At 42.3% G+C, this 15,659-nt stretch overlaps 1 protein-coding gene across 2 annotated transcripts in view; it reads left to right on the forward strand.

The window, feature by feature from the left end:
• The window catches only part of bcl7a (BAF chromatin remodeling complex subunit BCL7A), a 31,549-nt gene that overhangs the window by 797 nt on the left and 15,093 nt on the right, over positions 1-15,659 (forward strand). The window contains exons 2-3 of one of the 2 annotated variants that reach the window (XM_085961646.1): positions 13,247-13,328; positions 13,651-13,744. In XM_085961646.1, the coding sequence (XP_085817772.1) occupies positions 13,247-13,328; positions 13,651-13,744 (176 nt within the window). Of the gene's footprint in view, positions 1-13,246; positions 13,329-13,647; positions 13,745-15,659 lie in introns of both variants that reach the window. The other variant, XM_085961645.1, reaches the window with a different exon arrangement.

A 15,659-nucleotide genomic window follows, 5' to 3' on the forward strand; every position in this document is an offset into this window, starting at 1 on the left:
TTGGATCGCACTTTATTAGAGGGCGAGGGCAGGAAAGGAGGAAGTGGGGGGGATGGCAACTGGAGCTAGGTCACAATCGGACGAATGCAAAACTAAATATATTTAGCAAATCTAGTAATGAGAAAAATATATATTTTTACACTGCCAATTTTAACTTGTATAATCTGGACAATACAAATATTTGCATTAATTGAGAAATATACATTTTTAATCACGAATTAAACGCATGAATAAAAATGTTTTTCGTGTATGACTTTTTGTTCTGCATATTATTTCTATTTAATTTTCAGCAAAGTTAAAATTTGGCACAGGGTATTACAAATTTTAATGTTGTAAGCACTTCGCAATCTGTTGAGTACAAACAATAACGCCGCGTCGCATTATTTTCAGTTACTTGTAAACATTGTAACCAAAATCCACGTGTTCTGTTCACATTGCTGCTATCTTTGTGTCCTGATGTGACCTCTTACCCAGATTTAATTTTTGCCGCTGATTAGAATCACAGTTTGTAAATCCCTCTCTTGACGTTAGAGACATTATGTACATTGCGTTGTTGACGGTTAGGATTTTATTTTAAATACTGTAGATGTTTTAATTCCAGGAGAGGAAGAGCTGGGTGTAAGAAAAAAGACTTGCATTTATATAGAACGAACCTTTCACGACCTCGGGATGCCCCAAAGCGCTTTATAGCCAATGAAGTGCTTTTGACTGTAGTCATGGGCTGTAATTAGGAAATGTGGCAGCCAATTTGCACACAGCAAGCTCCCACAAACAGCAATATGATAATGACCAGATAATCTGCATTTTAGTGATGTTGATTGAGGGATAAATACTGGCCCGGACACTGGGAGCACTCCCCTGCTGCTCTTCAGAATAGTAAGAAGTCACACAACACCAGGTTATAGTCCAACAGCTTTATTTGAAATCACAAGCTTTCGGAGCGCTGCTCCTTCGTCAGGTCACTTCACCTGACGAAGGAGCAGTGTTCCGAAAGCTTGTGATTTCAAATAAAGCTGTTGGACTATAACCTGGTGTTGTGTGACTTCTTACATTTGTCCACCCCAGTCCAACACCGGCATCTCCACATCATGGCTTCAAAATAGTGCCATGGGTTCTTTTCCGTCACCTGAGCGAGCAGATGGGGCCTCAGTTTAATGTCTCATCTGAAAGACGGCACCTCCGACAGTGCAGCACTCCCTCAGTACTGAGCTGGAGTGTCAGCCTAGATTTTTGTGTTCAAGTCTCTGGAGTGGGATTTGAACCCACAACCTGCTGACTCAGAGGAGAGAGTGCTACCAACTCAGCTACGGTTGACACTAAGTGTAGTTTTATCATGGTGTTAAAGATTGCTATGATCCAATTCATTATGGTGTCATTATTCATATGAAGAGAAGTTTGTTCATGTTTTCTTCCCTCTTCCTGCTCTGAAAAGATTTTACTCAAGCTACTCTGCAGTATTTTGTCATTGTTTGTATGTGAAACTAAACAGTGTGTTGATAGGCTGATCATGGATGAAAGACATCACCGCCAAGCTCAATTCTATCCTGTATAGCGTCGCACAGGCTGTTTTCAGTAGTGGGTCACTGAATAGCAAACAGGAATGGGAAAAGGTTTTTTTTCCCTCCTGTGGATTGGGGCAGAGGGACCAGCAATAGTACTTGCTACTGCCCTGGCTGAGATCAGATAATAGCACAAACCAGGGATTGAACCTGGAATGTTTCAGGTCTCTGTGGTTCAGTACCATACTGGACAATACATTAAGCCATTGTGGGAGCTCACTTCTGCTTAGCATGTAAAATTATTGTGCAACTTGGATGTGAATCCAAACGGGCACCAGCAGAATTGCCTGGATTTTAAAATGGAATGAGCTCCCATATTCTGTAACCGCTCCAATTAAATAGCATGTTGTCCCATTCCTGCCCTCTCCACGTTCCCTGGTTCAAACTGCAACCATGCATGGTATTTTTTTTACAATCTAATTATGTAACCACCATGTTGGTTAGTTACTAAAAACCCTTTTTTGGAAGTGCTATGTTATGTCGTTCCACCTATCTCAAAATCTTATGAATGGATTTTTGGCCAGTGATGTGCATTCCACTTGCAACTGATGATTTGTTTTGAGTGGCAGGTAATGTTGCCTATAGCACGTTGGGCTCCATACGCTTCCCACTTTAGCGACAATTGTAGGATATCTTTGTAAGTTATATTTTCAGTTTTTAAACTTGGATATCAATATGCCAATGCTATTTATAATATAGTAAAATCTTGCATTTGCATGCACTTCCTGTCCCCTAAAGCTAGCTTACTTGTCACACTTTTGTCAACTTTTTCATTACAGATTACTACTTCCACATTTGTAATGAAAAGTGCTCGTGTAAATGAGTCATGCTGTATTGACACCCTTCTGCCAGTGGCAGTGCTGTAGCACTTCAGTTTTGAATTTCCTCGCTCCTCAACCTGTACTACTGAGCAACTCCTACAACCAACTCTACTTCTCTGCTTGCCAAATTGCTTTAAATTTTGGTGTTTGAGTATAATTAATATAAAATAAGGATAGCTTGTATGACTTTAAAATGGGGACTAATTTATGCCTGCAGACTCTGGTTAAATTATTCCCTCCCCTCTAACCCCACTTCACCTGAACACTGAACTTGGTCTTGACTCTCTATGTGCGACTCATCTTTTTCAATATTCAGCTCTGAAAACCAAGGATATCTAACACCCACTTGTTTTTTTTAATATTAAGCAGCTTGACATTTTTTAATTCATTACTGCGACAGATGTAACCTGCTTTACCCTATTTTACATTCCGCTCCTTTCCATTATTCAAGTAAAGCAATTCACCCTACCATTGCCATCTATACTTAAACATTTACTTAAGACTCATGTATTGATGCTCTGCTCCACTACCTTCCACATTAGGCACAATTTTTGTGGATATTACCTTTTTTTTGGTTTAGGTAAGCAGATCATTCCAATTTCGCTATCTTCAGGGTTTCCAATTATGTGAATTAGGAACGGTTTTAGACAGGGTTGCAACTTTTACTGAGTAAAATAGTACCCCATTTGTCTGACCATGCAAGAAAATGTCCATTTGAGTAATTGAATACAAGGGTGAGTATTTGTAGATTACTTTTGATTTGTGTTAACCTTGGGTTTAATTTCTTGCTCCTGAGCAGTACAATTTATGAGGTATTCCACCTTTTGCCTTTTGGTAATTTTGTTCTCTGGTTTCTATGACTTCCTTCCAAAACAGTTTTGAGTATTGGGGAATGCCAGAACATATTAACCACTCCGACCCCTCATTTCCACACCTCCAAAATGTCATCTTTTGAGTTACTTCCCATTAAATTTCAATCTGATACAAACCATCAAAGCATATGAGCATACTTCCAGATGTTCCTCCAGCCTTTCCAAATCACTTTCCCATTTCTATACAGTTAAATTGATCTGAAGAGTCCTGAAATTGGTAGCGTAACAGAAAACTGAACCATTCTGATGCTGTTCCAGTAATTGTTCACTTGTGATGTATATGTTTACTTGTGGGGAGAGCCTGCTTATGCTGTCAATTAATTTAAGTTTGAAAATGTAGAATATATTAAATTACATTAAAATTAATAAATTTATGCAGGTGATTATGGCATATCCTGTCAAGGTTAACAAGACATGCATGAGAATGTGTCAGGGAATGGCAGCTAGTGGTGGGGATCCCTTCTGAAAGCAGAGTGGAGTGGAAAGGAAGATGTATTTGGTGGTAAAATCACCTTGGGTGTCGGAAATGGCGGAAGATGAAAAGTGAGGACAAAGGGGACCCTATTATTGTGAGGGGGAAATGAGGAAGAATGCAGAAGCATGGAAAGTAGGATGGAGGTGATAGAATGCACTATTCACCATGGCTGAGGTGAAAGGAAATTTCAGAAGTTCTGGTGTGGAAGGTGGAGTCATCGGAGCGAATGTGTATGTGAGATGGATGGATAAACTGGGAGAGTGGAATTGAGGCCTGACAGGAAGTAGGGTGGTAAGAAGTATAATCCATGTAGTTTTTGGAGTGGACTTGTACTAGATGCCTCTGGAAAGCACATCGCCAGAGATGCAGCAGTCCAAGAAGGGACGAGTCAGAGCTGGACCATGTAAAGGTGCAGATGGGTGGAAATTTGCAGCATAGTTAATGAAACTTGATGAAATTCACAAAACCAGGGCAAGGGCTGATTCTGTATTAGCTGTAATTGCTGATGTTTGTTTTATATATGCTCCTTTTTGTTTAGATATTTGACTGGGTAGTCATTGTGACCAAAAAGCCCAAAGTCTTAATGGTCACCTTAAGAAATGATCAGGCAAAGTAACGAGATTGCTTTTAATCTCGGGTCATGGATAGCCTTGTGAAATGGTGGTTTCTCGAGTGATCATCCAAAATAAAGTCTCAACCCTTACTTCATGACTATCAGTTTGCAATCTTGTTGTCATGCACATCTGGAATGCCTCTTGAGCATGGTGAATCATTTGTTATTGCTTTGAACATCTTCTAAGCCTTTGACAGCATTTGATACCATGTACTCAAAAGCAAGTTACCTTCATATGGCTTCCCAACAAAACTATACTCTTTCTATTTTCCTTTTAAATTGGTCTTTCTAAGCTATACTCTGACTTTTCTTCCATTAATGCCGGGGTTCCTACCACGCTGTCCTTTGACCCATTGTGTTCCTTCTTCAAATCACTGACTTATACTCATCTGTCCCTATCCATCTTGTCGGTAATTCTATTCTACATTTATTAACTTTCTTCAGATTGCACATCCTGAATGCACTTAACCGCAATTTCTCAATGCAATCACTACAACGTGATCTCTTTAATGCTCTTCAGTGGATCAGTGAAAATCTAGTTTCTCTCTAATCTTGAGACAGTTTCTTCATCTCTGGCTCCAACTTATTCCTCTGCCTAGCAACATTCTTGACCTCTATCTCCTCTGATCTCAAGTGAAACTTTCCCATTTCCTTTACTCGGTGATACTACTGTGGTCAATGCTGTGCTGAACTTTCCTCTCATTGCATGCTTTCCTACTCTTATTCTTTCCCAGGATCTCAAACAGTGGAACTCCTTCCCTCAGTCTTTTCTCCAGATTTGGTTGTCGACAGGGTTGTGTTTAGTTCGTCCAAGGTGAATGGATCAGACGTAGTCGACGATCGTGGTGCCGCCATCAAATTTGTCGAAAGCTGCCGTTTCACCTGTCTTTGTCCACTTTGATGTTTGTATCAAGTGGGATGCAATGGCGTCCGCTCTGATGGTTGCCCTGTGTTTATAGGCGGGGCTTGCCCTGCCAAGCTGAGCAGGGCCCATGCTTTCCTGCTGGAGTGAGTGAAGTTAGTCTTCTCCTCAAGGCTCCTCTACCTTTCACGTCCATTCGAGTTCAAGGGCTCCAGCATTGCTGTGGCTGGGTTTTTGTTCAGCGAATACTCTTGGTAGACAGCCACACTTCCGTCCAACAAGGAATATATGTCTTTCTAAATCCCCGTGGCATTCTGCGTTTTGCGGCAGCTTTAATAATTCCTATAAATCTGTTGAAGGCGTTGGTGGAACCTACCTGATGTTGGAGCCAACTGACCTTTGGAAGGTTTCCCAGTCTGCTTTTTTGAAGTTCCATCGTGGTTGATGTAATGACAGGAATTTCAATGCCAGCATTGATGATTGAGGGCCTGTGTTGACTGTTGGGGAAGTCGTCAAGATCGGTTCTGGAGGTGATGATTGGGTTTCCTTTGCTGTCTTTAGAGAGGAAACATAGGTCTGGGTTATATATTCTCTGCCACCTTGACGAATGAAACGTACCTCGATCTTTGGCGTCAAAAGGAGGAATTTATTCTCTAGTGAAGCCCACTGTGTAATTGCTTCTCCGTTATAGTTGACGCCTGCATAGCCCCACATTGTGTGGTGGCTGTTAAAGTCCAAGATGAATGGATGGATGTTGACTAGGATGAGTGGTGGGTCAGGCCATTGTACGAGTGGTGGTTTGTAGACATTGGAGATTTTTAGCTCTCCTCCGCATATTGAAAACTCCAGCAATACTGGTATGCTCGAGTTCAGTGCCTTGTTTGACATGGCACACCAGGCCATATTTGGGATGGTTATTGAAAGCGATTAGGTCAAAACCTGTGATACATCCACTTGTGTTGAACACCAACACCTTGGCTGCCTGTGCTTGCAAACATCGCACCGTCACACCTACGCCGCGAATATTCAGTCTCCAGAGAATACAACCGCTACCCCAGCAAAGACCTGCAAATCCAGGCCAACTTGAACAACCTACCACCAACCCGTCGCAAAACTAGAAGGCCATTTTGGACCGTTGCCAAAGGCCTTCAGTTATCTCCCTTCAGCCTTGCTGACCGATGGCGAAATGCTTGGAAGAGCTACGACATACGGAATGGATTCCTTATAGCGGACCCCACAGTACAACCTGAAATATCAAACCTTCCTCGCAAATAATTGACAACCATCAACCACCTTAACCGGTCATGGTAGATGCTGCCACCTTCTCCATAGATGGAAGATTAAAGCATCTCCATCATGTGACTGTGGAACTCCTAATCAGACCCTGGAGCACATCATTGCGCACTGCCCTCAGGAAATTTGCAGGCAGCCTGTTACCGGAAGCACATTTGATTTGCTTTGCTACTACCATATGAAAGAAGAGGAGTCTTTTCTCCCTCCTAAATTCTTTTGGACTTTTAAAACCCAGGGATGGTGTCACCAAGTCACTGCCTCCTGATTTACTTTGCCTTCTCTTTTACTCTCTTCATTAAGTTATGTCCTGCATTGGAGGTTTTGGCCCTTTGCCTTGTTTTCTCAACAATGACAACTAGTGTAGGATTTAAAATGTCTTCAAGAGCTCCTTCTGTACTCAAGCCAATATAATTGCATAGGATGATTTTAATTAACCTATTAATGCATTTTTTGGGGGCGGGGGAAGAGAAAAAAGGTTGGATGCTGGTATTAGCCCGAATTTATTTGATTGTGGTGCTATATTGATGTTTGGTAGTTAAGAAATCTACTTTATCATCAGGAGGCTGAATTTTCAGAGGCGCCAAAGCTTTATCTGCAAATGGAAAATAATTTAGTTCCTATAGTCAAGTATGATGTAGAATGTAATGCAGCGTGGCAGACAGATATTTTTCGTCCCCCTCCTAAATGCACTGGCTTGTGCTGGGGTTCAGTTCCAAGAGATCTGGCAGGCTATTCCACTTTGTGTGGCATTACAGTTCCGTCTGATGCTAGTCTCCCCCAATCTGTGCTGTATTATGTAATCTTCAGTTCTCCTTGCACAGAAGCTAGTTACTTGGTTGTGACTCCACCTTTCAGTCCTTCGGGCATTATATCAGTCCTCCTGAAATAAAGAAACATCGGATTGAAGTAGGAGATTAATTTATTTTGAGCGGATGGGTAGGTGCTATCCCAAAACTTTTTTTCTCCTTTGTTACATGCATGCTGTCCTCAGATTTTAGAATTTGATTACTGTTCTGACTGAAAGCAGGTTGACCATTTGTAACATACTCTTTCCTGGCTCATAACGATGTAAATATGATGCCTTTGAGTTTCTTTTTTCTCTTGTGTTGTCAATTATGCGTGAGGAAATTTATAGATGGGTATCAGACGGGTAGAATGGGAGTTTTAGCAATTGCAAGAAGACTCAATTTACCCAGGTGATAGAAGTAATGAATATTGATCACTGAGGCTCTGATCTTCCCAGATTTACAGTACTGTTGTACCAAGCTTCTCCAGGGCCACTAGCTATAATGGCTGTCTCAACAGGGGGCCTTGGTTATCAGACATATAGCTTGACATTGCCCTGGGAATAAGTCAGGGCTTGAAACTTCATTGGCTGTGAAGTGCTTTGGACTGTCCTTGAGTCATGAAAAGCACTATATAAATACCACTTTTTTTCCTCTTGCTGTGCTACAGCTTGGATGAAGGTAACTTGTGTAAGATCATGTTTTGTAGGAAGTGTGCCACATGCTTGTGGTAGCAGTGGTTGACACTGAGCATATAAAATGAGTGGAGACTGCTTGAATCATAATAATGGTTATTCATTCTTGATCCATTGGTGGATCAAAATCCTTTCAATGGTACATTGTCCCCTCCAGGAAATGGCTGAGCAGGTTGGGACTAATAAACCTGTAAGCCAGGTAGATCTGTTACAGCCACATTATCACTTGTAGTGCAATGCCACAATTTTGGCATTGGTGTGATGCTAAACCTGTGGAGTGTAAATCGGTGTCGAGGCCTGAACAGACTGCAATGAGATGAAAACTTCCTCCTGCACAGAGCTTCACTTTTTGTTCTGATATCAGAACATAAGAAATAGGAGCAGGAGTAGGCCATACAGCTCCTCGAGCCTGCTCTGCCATTCAATAAGCTCATGCCATGGCTGATCATCAACCTCAACTCCTTTCCAGCCTGATCTCCATATCCCTTGATTCCCCTAGAGTCCAAAAATCTATCCAGCTCAGCCTTGACTCATCTTCTTAGGCAGTCCCTCGGAACCGAGGATGACTTGCTTCCGCATTAAAAATGAGTTCTCAGGTGACTGATGAGTCCAATGCGGGACCTACAGTCTCTGTCACAGGTGGGGCAGACAGTGGTTGAAGGGCAGGTGGGTGGGGTGCTTGTGCTGCCTGCGCTTGGCTTCCGCTTGCTCCCGGCGAAGAGACTCAGTGTTCTGCGCCTTCCCGGATGCTTCTCCTGCACTTTGTGCAGTCTTGGGCCAGGGATTCCCAGGTGTCGGTGGGGATGTTGCACTTTTTCAAGGAAGCTTTGAGTGTGTCCTTGAAGCATTTCTTCTGCCCACCTGGGACTCTCTTACCGTGCCGGAGCTCCGAGTAGAGCGCTTGTTTTGGGAGTCTCGTATCTGGCATGCGGACAATGTGACCCATCCATCGGAGCTGATCGAGCGTGGTCAAAGCTTCGATGCTGGGGATGTTGGCCTGAGCGAGAACACGGACGTTTGTGCGCCTATCCTGCCAATGAATTTGCAGGATCTTGCGGAGGCAGCGTTTGTGGTACCTCTCCAGTGCTTTGAGGTGCCTGCTGTACATGGTCCATGTCTCTGAGGCATACAGCAGGGCCTTCTCGATCTTCCTTGCTGCAATGCTCCATCTCGCCCTCAGTAAGCTCCCCGCTGGAATGGAGCTAATTTACAGAATACACCGGGAAACTGCTCAACCTCCATCACCTCCAGTCCAGATCCAAGGTCGTCCCATCCTCTCGTTGAATTACAGTATGCAGACGACGCTTGCGTCTGCGCTCACTGAGGCCGAACTCCAAACCATTGTCAACACCTTCACCGAAGTGTACGAGAGCACGGGCCTTACACTAAACATCTGTAAGACAAAGGTCCTCTATCAACCTGCCCCCCCGATTATCAAAATCCACGACAAGGCCTTGGACAACGTGGACCACTTTCCATACCTCGGGAGCCTACTGTCAACAAGGGCAGACGTCGATGACTAAGTCCAACACCGCCTTCAGTGTGCCAGTGCAGCCTTCTGTCGCCTGAGGAAGAGAGTGTTTGAAGACCAGGACCTCAAACCCGGCACCAAGCTCATGGTCTACAGAGCAGCAGTGATACCCGCCCTGCTGTATGCCTCAGAGCCTTGAATATACTCAAAGACTCAGCATCCACAACCGTCTAGGGCAGAGAATTCAATAAAATCACAACCCTCTGAGTGAAGAAATTCCTCCTCGTCTCGGTCTGGGTGGTGACTCTGCATTCAGACTGTATTTACATGATAACTGTGGTGTTGCTGTGTAGCAAAACTACTTGTGTAAATGTACCCATAACATCAATCTCAGAGCCACTTCAGTTAACTATTTCCAGAGCTGTATTGGCATTTCCCAGTTTAGCTTGGATCTCGAACATAATTTTTCCCTTTTTGTCAACTTCATTTTATAAAGCCAGAAAGGATTCAACTGAATACTAAAACAGCTTGATTTTCTGTTGGATTATCTAGTTTCGGCTCTTTCAGTAAGAGATTCCTTTTGTTCTTACTCAGCTGTTCTGGCTAAATTGAGTCCTAACCAACTTTGTCCCGTTCACCCATCCCCACTGTGCGCGCTAACCTACATTGACTCCCGATTAAACAACACCTCGATTTTGAAATTCTCATTCTTGTTTTCAAATCCCTCCATAGCTTTGCCCCTCCCTATCTCTGGAATCTCCTCCAGCCCCACAACCCCCTGAGATATCTGCGCTCCTCTAATTCTGGCCCCTGGAGCATCCCTGATTTTAATCGCTCAACCATTGGTGGCTGTGCCTTCAGCTGCCAAGGCCCTAAACTTCTCCGCTTCTCTACCCCTCTTTCGTCCTTTAAAACGCTCCTTAAAACCTACCTCTTTGCCCAAGCTTTTGGTCATCTGTCCTAATACCACCTCATGTGGCTCGGTGTCAAATTTTGTTTTATAACGCTCCTGTGAAGTGCCTTGGGATGTTTTACTATGTTAAAGACGCTGTATAAATACTTGTTGTATAATGGTACACTGATTCATAGAAGACAAAGGCTCGTTTATAGGCGCTGAATGTGAGCAAAATATCCAAGGCGAAATAAACACAAAAACATAACAGAAAATACTGTTACATATGTTTGATCATTTTCTTGTAAATTTTAATTGTCTTTATTCTGTTCCAACCTTATTTCCAGTAGTAACCATTCAGTTTAGTAGAGAAAGCAAGATAGCAGAAGAAAGAATTTTCAAAAATATATTGAGTGATTTTGAACTTTTGTTGCAGTTTGAAAGTATTTTTGAGGGTGTAGGTGCAGGAGAACAGACATGTAATCCTTCCTCCAATCCTCCCATCTTGAAATTTTTGACAAGTTGAAAACCATTTTCCCAGGTCTCAGTTGCTTATAGGTATGCTTATACTGTGTTTGATGTGTATGTGTTGGCAAATGCAGTATAAGTGCAGAATGCGCTTCAAGCAACTAAGATATACTCCTGGTTCGGTGCCAGGCAAGGTGTTTGTGGACACCCTGTCCTGCTCCCAGAAAACCACATTCCAGGCAAAGGTCTGGGAAGAGGTGTTGAACTCTTCAAAGCACTTACTGCTATTTTGTTATTATAGTAATAGCACAGTAAGCACTTTAAAGAAGTTAAAGCTACTTCCTGGGTTGTAGCTCTAATCTCTGCATCTGACTTTGCTTGGGGCAGAAGCGGCAAGAATGTGCAGTGCAGCGACTCTTCGGTTGGGTGCAGGGAAAAGTGTCGGAGATTTGGTTAGGCAAGAGGCGTGTTCAGCTCTTGAGAACAGCACCACCAAGAGCTGGGAGATGGATAGAGCAGACCTCCTGAACAAGAGAGTTCACAAATAGGAACTTTAAGCATTACAGAAATAGCATAAGTGTATTGTATTGCAATTACAAGAAGCATGTGCTTTACTTTATAGGATTGATGAGTGGATATATGCTGGGATTTCTTCCTAACACTCCTGTTACTCAATTTGCAGGTTAATTCAGTAGTAGTTACAGAAGTCGCTGAAAGTTGAAGGTACGGGTGGATTAGGAGTCTGTCTTTGCAAGCTAGAGGGTATTTCAGCTGTGTGCGACTGACAGTTTAGTGCTAAAAATCAGTGTGCCCAAATCTATGATACGTGGACCAGTACATAAGTTTAAAAAAAAAAAAAGTTTTGGAGTTGGTACTTGTGAATAGCACAGTAACTGGGAGTATAGAAATAGCAAGATCAGGAGGTAGACTTGTGATGAATGCAAAATGCATGCTGTTGGGTGTCCTTGATCTACAAGGTATCCAGGAATATATGTACATAATAATGTCAAAGGATTGTGTTGTTCGAGCAGAGCTATGATGACCTTGAGGACCAGCCTGCCACATTCCTTATATGCAGGGAAGAATTATTTCTGGCAGATGTGTTCCAGAAGTGATCACTCCACAGGCAAAGGGAATCAGAGGGGGAAGGGGGTGACTGTTTGCAAGATGATCAAAAGGAGACTGGAGGAACCAGAGCAGGAAAGCCCTGTGGATGTGAACCAATAGATAACGAGTTCTTGACACTCGTGATAAGGATGGGATACAATGGGGATGATATTCGTGATTAAAACCAGGGCACTGAGAAAGTGGGAAAAGGGACTCAATCTATGAAAATAGGGCCATGTTGGTAGTGGGGAATTACAAAATTTGGGGGACAGACAAACTGATTTGCGGCCATCACTAGGTGTCCTGATTTGCGTGTTGCCTCCCTACTGTCTGGGTAATGGACATAGCGGAGCAGGTGGGAATACTTTTGGAAAGGGAGGCAATCCAACCAGGGTCACTGGTTACCTAGGAGCCAGTGTGGTAGGATGGAGGTCTTGCAGACGGAATCTGAACAGTTCGGATCTATAATGATGTGCAAGAACTTGAGGGTAGTAATCTCAGGATCCTTATCCATGCCATGCACTGGCCAGGTAGTCAGACAGATTAAATATGTCAGCTTGTTGCTAGAGAGATTGTGTAGAAGGGGAGAGTTTTAGATTCCTACGACATTGGGATAAGTTCTGGGGTGGGGGAAGCTGGTCAGATGGGATGTTTCATCCAAACTGAATTGCTACCAATATTCCCGCAGAGTGGGTGAATGGGACAGTACAGTATACAGTGTAGGGTGCTCTCCATCACCCTCTCGTTGCCTTTCTTCCCTGTTCTCCCCATCCCTGATACTTTTATCTAAACTAGCGCTTGAATTAAATGTGACTATTTTACTGGGAATGAACTACAGGTTATTGGGAACAAATCTGTTGCTCGTATGACTGCGGGGACATAAAGACTTAGGTAGGGTAAAGGGACACCGATTCTTATCTCAAATGCTTCAGTACATAAGTTGCTCAGCCCTGATAAGCTTAGCTTTATAAAGCTTCCCAATTTTTTTTGCACTGTTTAATTCACTGGGTAAAATTTACTTTAAAAATATGTGTGTCTGTGTCTATACACATCCAAAGAAATCAAGTGGTAAAGATCAATAACTGGACACTCTGTCAATGGGTGTGGTGTAGCGGTCTAGGAATGTGGTTAACCCTATCCCTCTTCTGTATCAACACTTGTGTGCAACACCATCAGAACACATTTTAGATTTTTTAGTGGCGCAAAAGATAACCCAGATTGAATTGCTGTAATTGTTTATGCACATAGCAATTAAAATATAAAGTACTGTAAAACAATACAAGTGAAAATGTGTCCCTTTTTGCGTTTTAACTGTTCATTTGCTGAAACACAGGGAGAAAAAATGGGTAACTGTTGGTGATACATCGCTCAGGATCTACAAATGGGTACCTGTAACGGAACCTAAAGTTGATGATGTAAGTTGCTGTTCTGTAGTCAGGTGTATTGGGGTGTAAGGGAGCATCAAAACCCCCCAAAATTGGCTTTTAAACCCACCGACAAGTAAAGTTTTCACATGTTAAATTGTTGCCATATTTTTCATAGCTTTTTTTGCATTATACTGTAAATGTTTATATATGGAATTTCCATCATAAATGTTGGTATAAAAAGTATTGCACAAAAATCATGGCAGTAGGAAGGTTTGTGGACAAGTGTACACCATAAGCAAGGTTTAACTTGCAGAAATGATATGCAATTTAGATGCGATTCTCAGCATATTTATTTTGTTTGGTCCAGAAGAACAAGAATAAAAAAAAGGGGAAAGATGACAAGTGTGGCTCTGAAGTGACGACTCCAGAAAACAGCTCCTCACCAGGCATGATGGATATTCAAGGTGTTTTATGAATTTCTTGTGTGTTTTTGGTAGATTGTAGATGATTTTCATAATGGCATATTTTGTTTCAGCTGTTACTTCTAATTAATTTTCTAAGATTTTTATTTAGCTGGTTACGGCCTTATTATTAAGGTGCACTATCTAGCTATTGTGATCTGTTAGAATATTAAGTACTGAACTGAATTGAGCACATACAGTGTTCAGTTATAAATTTTGGTGGTTCATGTAGTTAAAAGAATCTCTTCCTTTTTAGGTTTAGAACCGTTCCTAAACAAAACAGTTGTTCGCACCTTACTTAAAATACTAAAGATATTTGAGTTACTTTGTAACTTTACATTTAAGAAAGCTTGTTTCTGCTTTAGATTGGCACTGGATGGCATCTCTAGCCATTTAGTAGTTTGTCCTGCTAGCTAGGATAATCTTGCTGGGCAAAAAAAGTCACCTGTCTTCTGTTACAACCCAATTTTGAATCTCAAAAAATCCTAATCTTTTATGCATGTGAAAGAACTCTTTATAAGTGAGAAGAAGGCATCTTTTTAAAAAAAAAAAAAAAAAATGGTCATTAGAATGTTGACGTTTGTGCTTTTAATACTATTTTTAATTCATGTGATAGTTGTGGTAGAGACAGGTCTCATTCTCTCTTGCTCGTCTCTTTTCCCCCCTCTCCCCTGCTTTATCTGTCTGACTCTTACGCCCTCACTTTGTCGCACTCTCTTCCGCCCCTCCGTCTTTGCTCCACCGCCTTAGCCCAGAGGTAGCAAGGCAGAGGGGTTTAGCTAGGGAGTTCAGAGTGTTGGGCCTAGATGGCTGAAGGCTTTGCCACTGAAGGTGGTGCAGGGAAAGCCATAATTGTAACAGTGGAGATAGGGTGATGCAATGTCAGGGAGATTTGTAAACAAAGATAAGAATTTTGAATTCAGTGGCTTGGGGAATGGGGAGCCATTGAAGGACAGGAAGAACTGTGGTGATAGGTAAGCGGAACTTGGTACAGGATAGAACGCTTACAGCCGAGATTTCCATGAGTTGGAATTTATGTAGGGTGGAGCTGTGGAGGCAGGCAAGGACTGAGTTTGAGAATTGAGCCCGACGGTAATTATGGCATTTTGGGTTATGTAAGGGCAGACTGTTAATACAGGTTGTCTGTGATGGCTAAGATGTGGGGTTGAATTGTAGCTCGAGATTAAACAGGACACTTGAGATTTTATACGGTTGGTTCAGCCCACGAAACTTCAAGAGTTCACCTTGAGTGTGCTCATTTAGACAACTTGCTCATAAGGAATACCTGAGCGGTGGCCTAAACAGACAAGCCAGGTTAAACACGATTCATCTTAGCAACTAAACGTCACAACTGCTTCAGACCCCAGACTACCTGTCAGCATTGCCACGGGAGATTGGTAATTAAGTTATTAAGCCTTGTAAATAGAGCTTGTCATACTTCAATCTAGTGCACAGAAAAACACTGCTTTTCCTATTGGCTCAAATTTTCCAAGAACCACTCAAATGTTTCACTTTTCTCTACTGTCTCAGCACATCTCTCTCAAAGTTCTACCATATTCTCTGACTTGTAGTGAGGAATATTGCAGGAGATCTGCATATGTTAGACTTATTAGGTGATGTAATGTAAGAAGTCACACAACACCAGGTTATAGTCCAACAGCTTTATTTGAAATCACAAGCTTTCGGAGCGCTGCTCCTTCTTCAGGTGGCATTTCTCCACTTCACCTGAAGAAGGAGCAGCGCTCCGAAAGCTTGTGATTTCAAATAAAGCTGTTGGACTATAACCTGGTGTTGTGTGACTTCTTACATTTGTCCACCCCAGTCCAACTCCGGCATCTCCACACCATAGATGATGTAACACATACTTCTCTCATTTCTCTTCTGATCTTTGTCCATTTTATTAATTCACAATCAGCTC

The sequence above is a fragment of the Somniosus microcephalus genome, chromosome 19 (genome assembly GCF_052327205.1).
Source record: "Somniosus microcephalus isolate GS21.2 chromosome 19, FLI_Smic_1.0, whole genome shotgun sequence".
Classification (NCBI taxonomy): domain Eukaryota; kingdom Metazoa; phylum Chordata; class Chondrichthyes; order Squaliformes; family Somniosidae; genus Somniosus; species Somniosus microcephalus.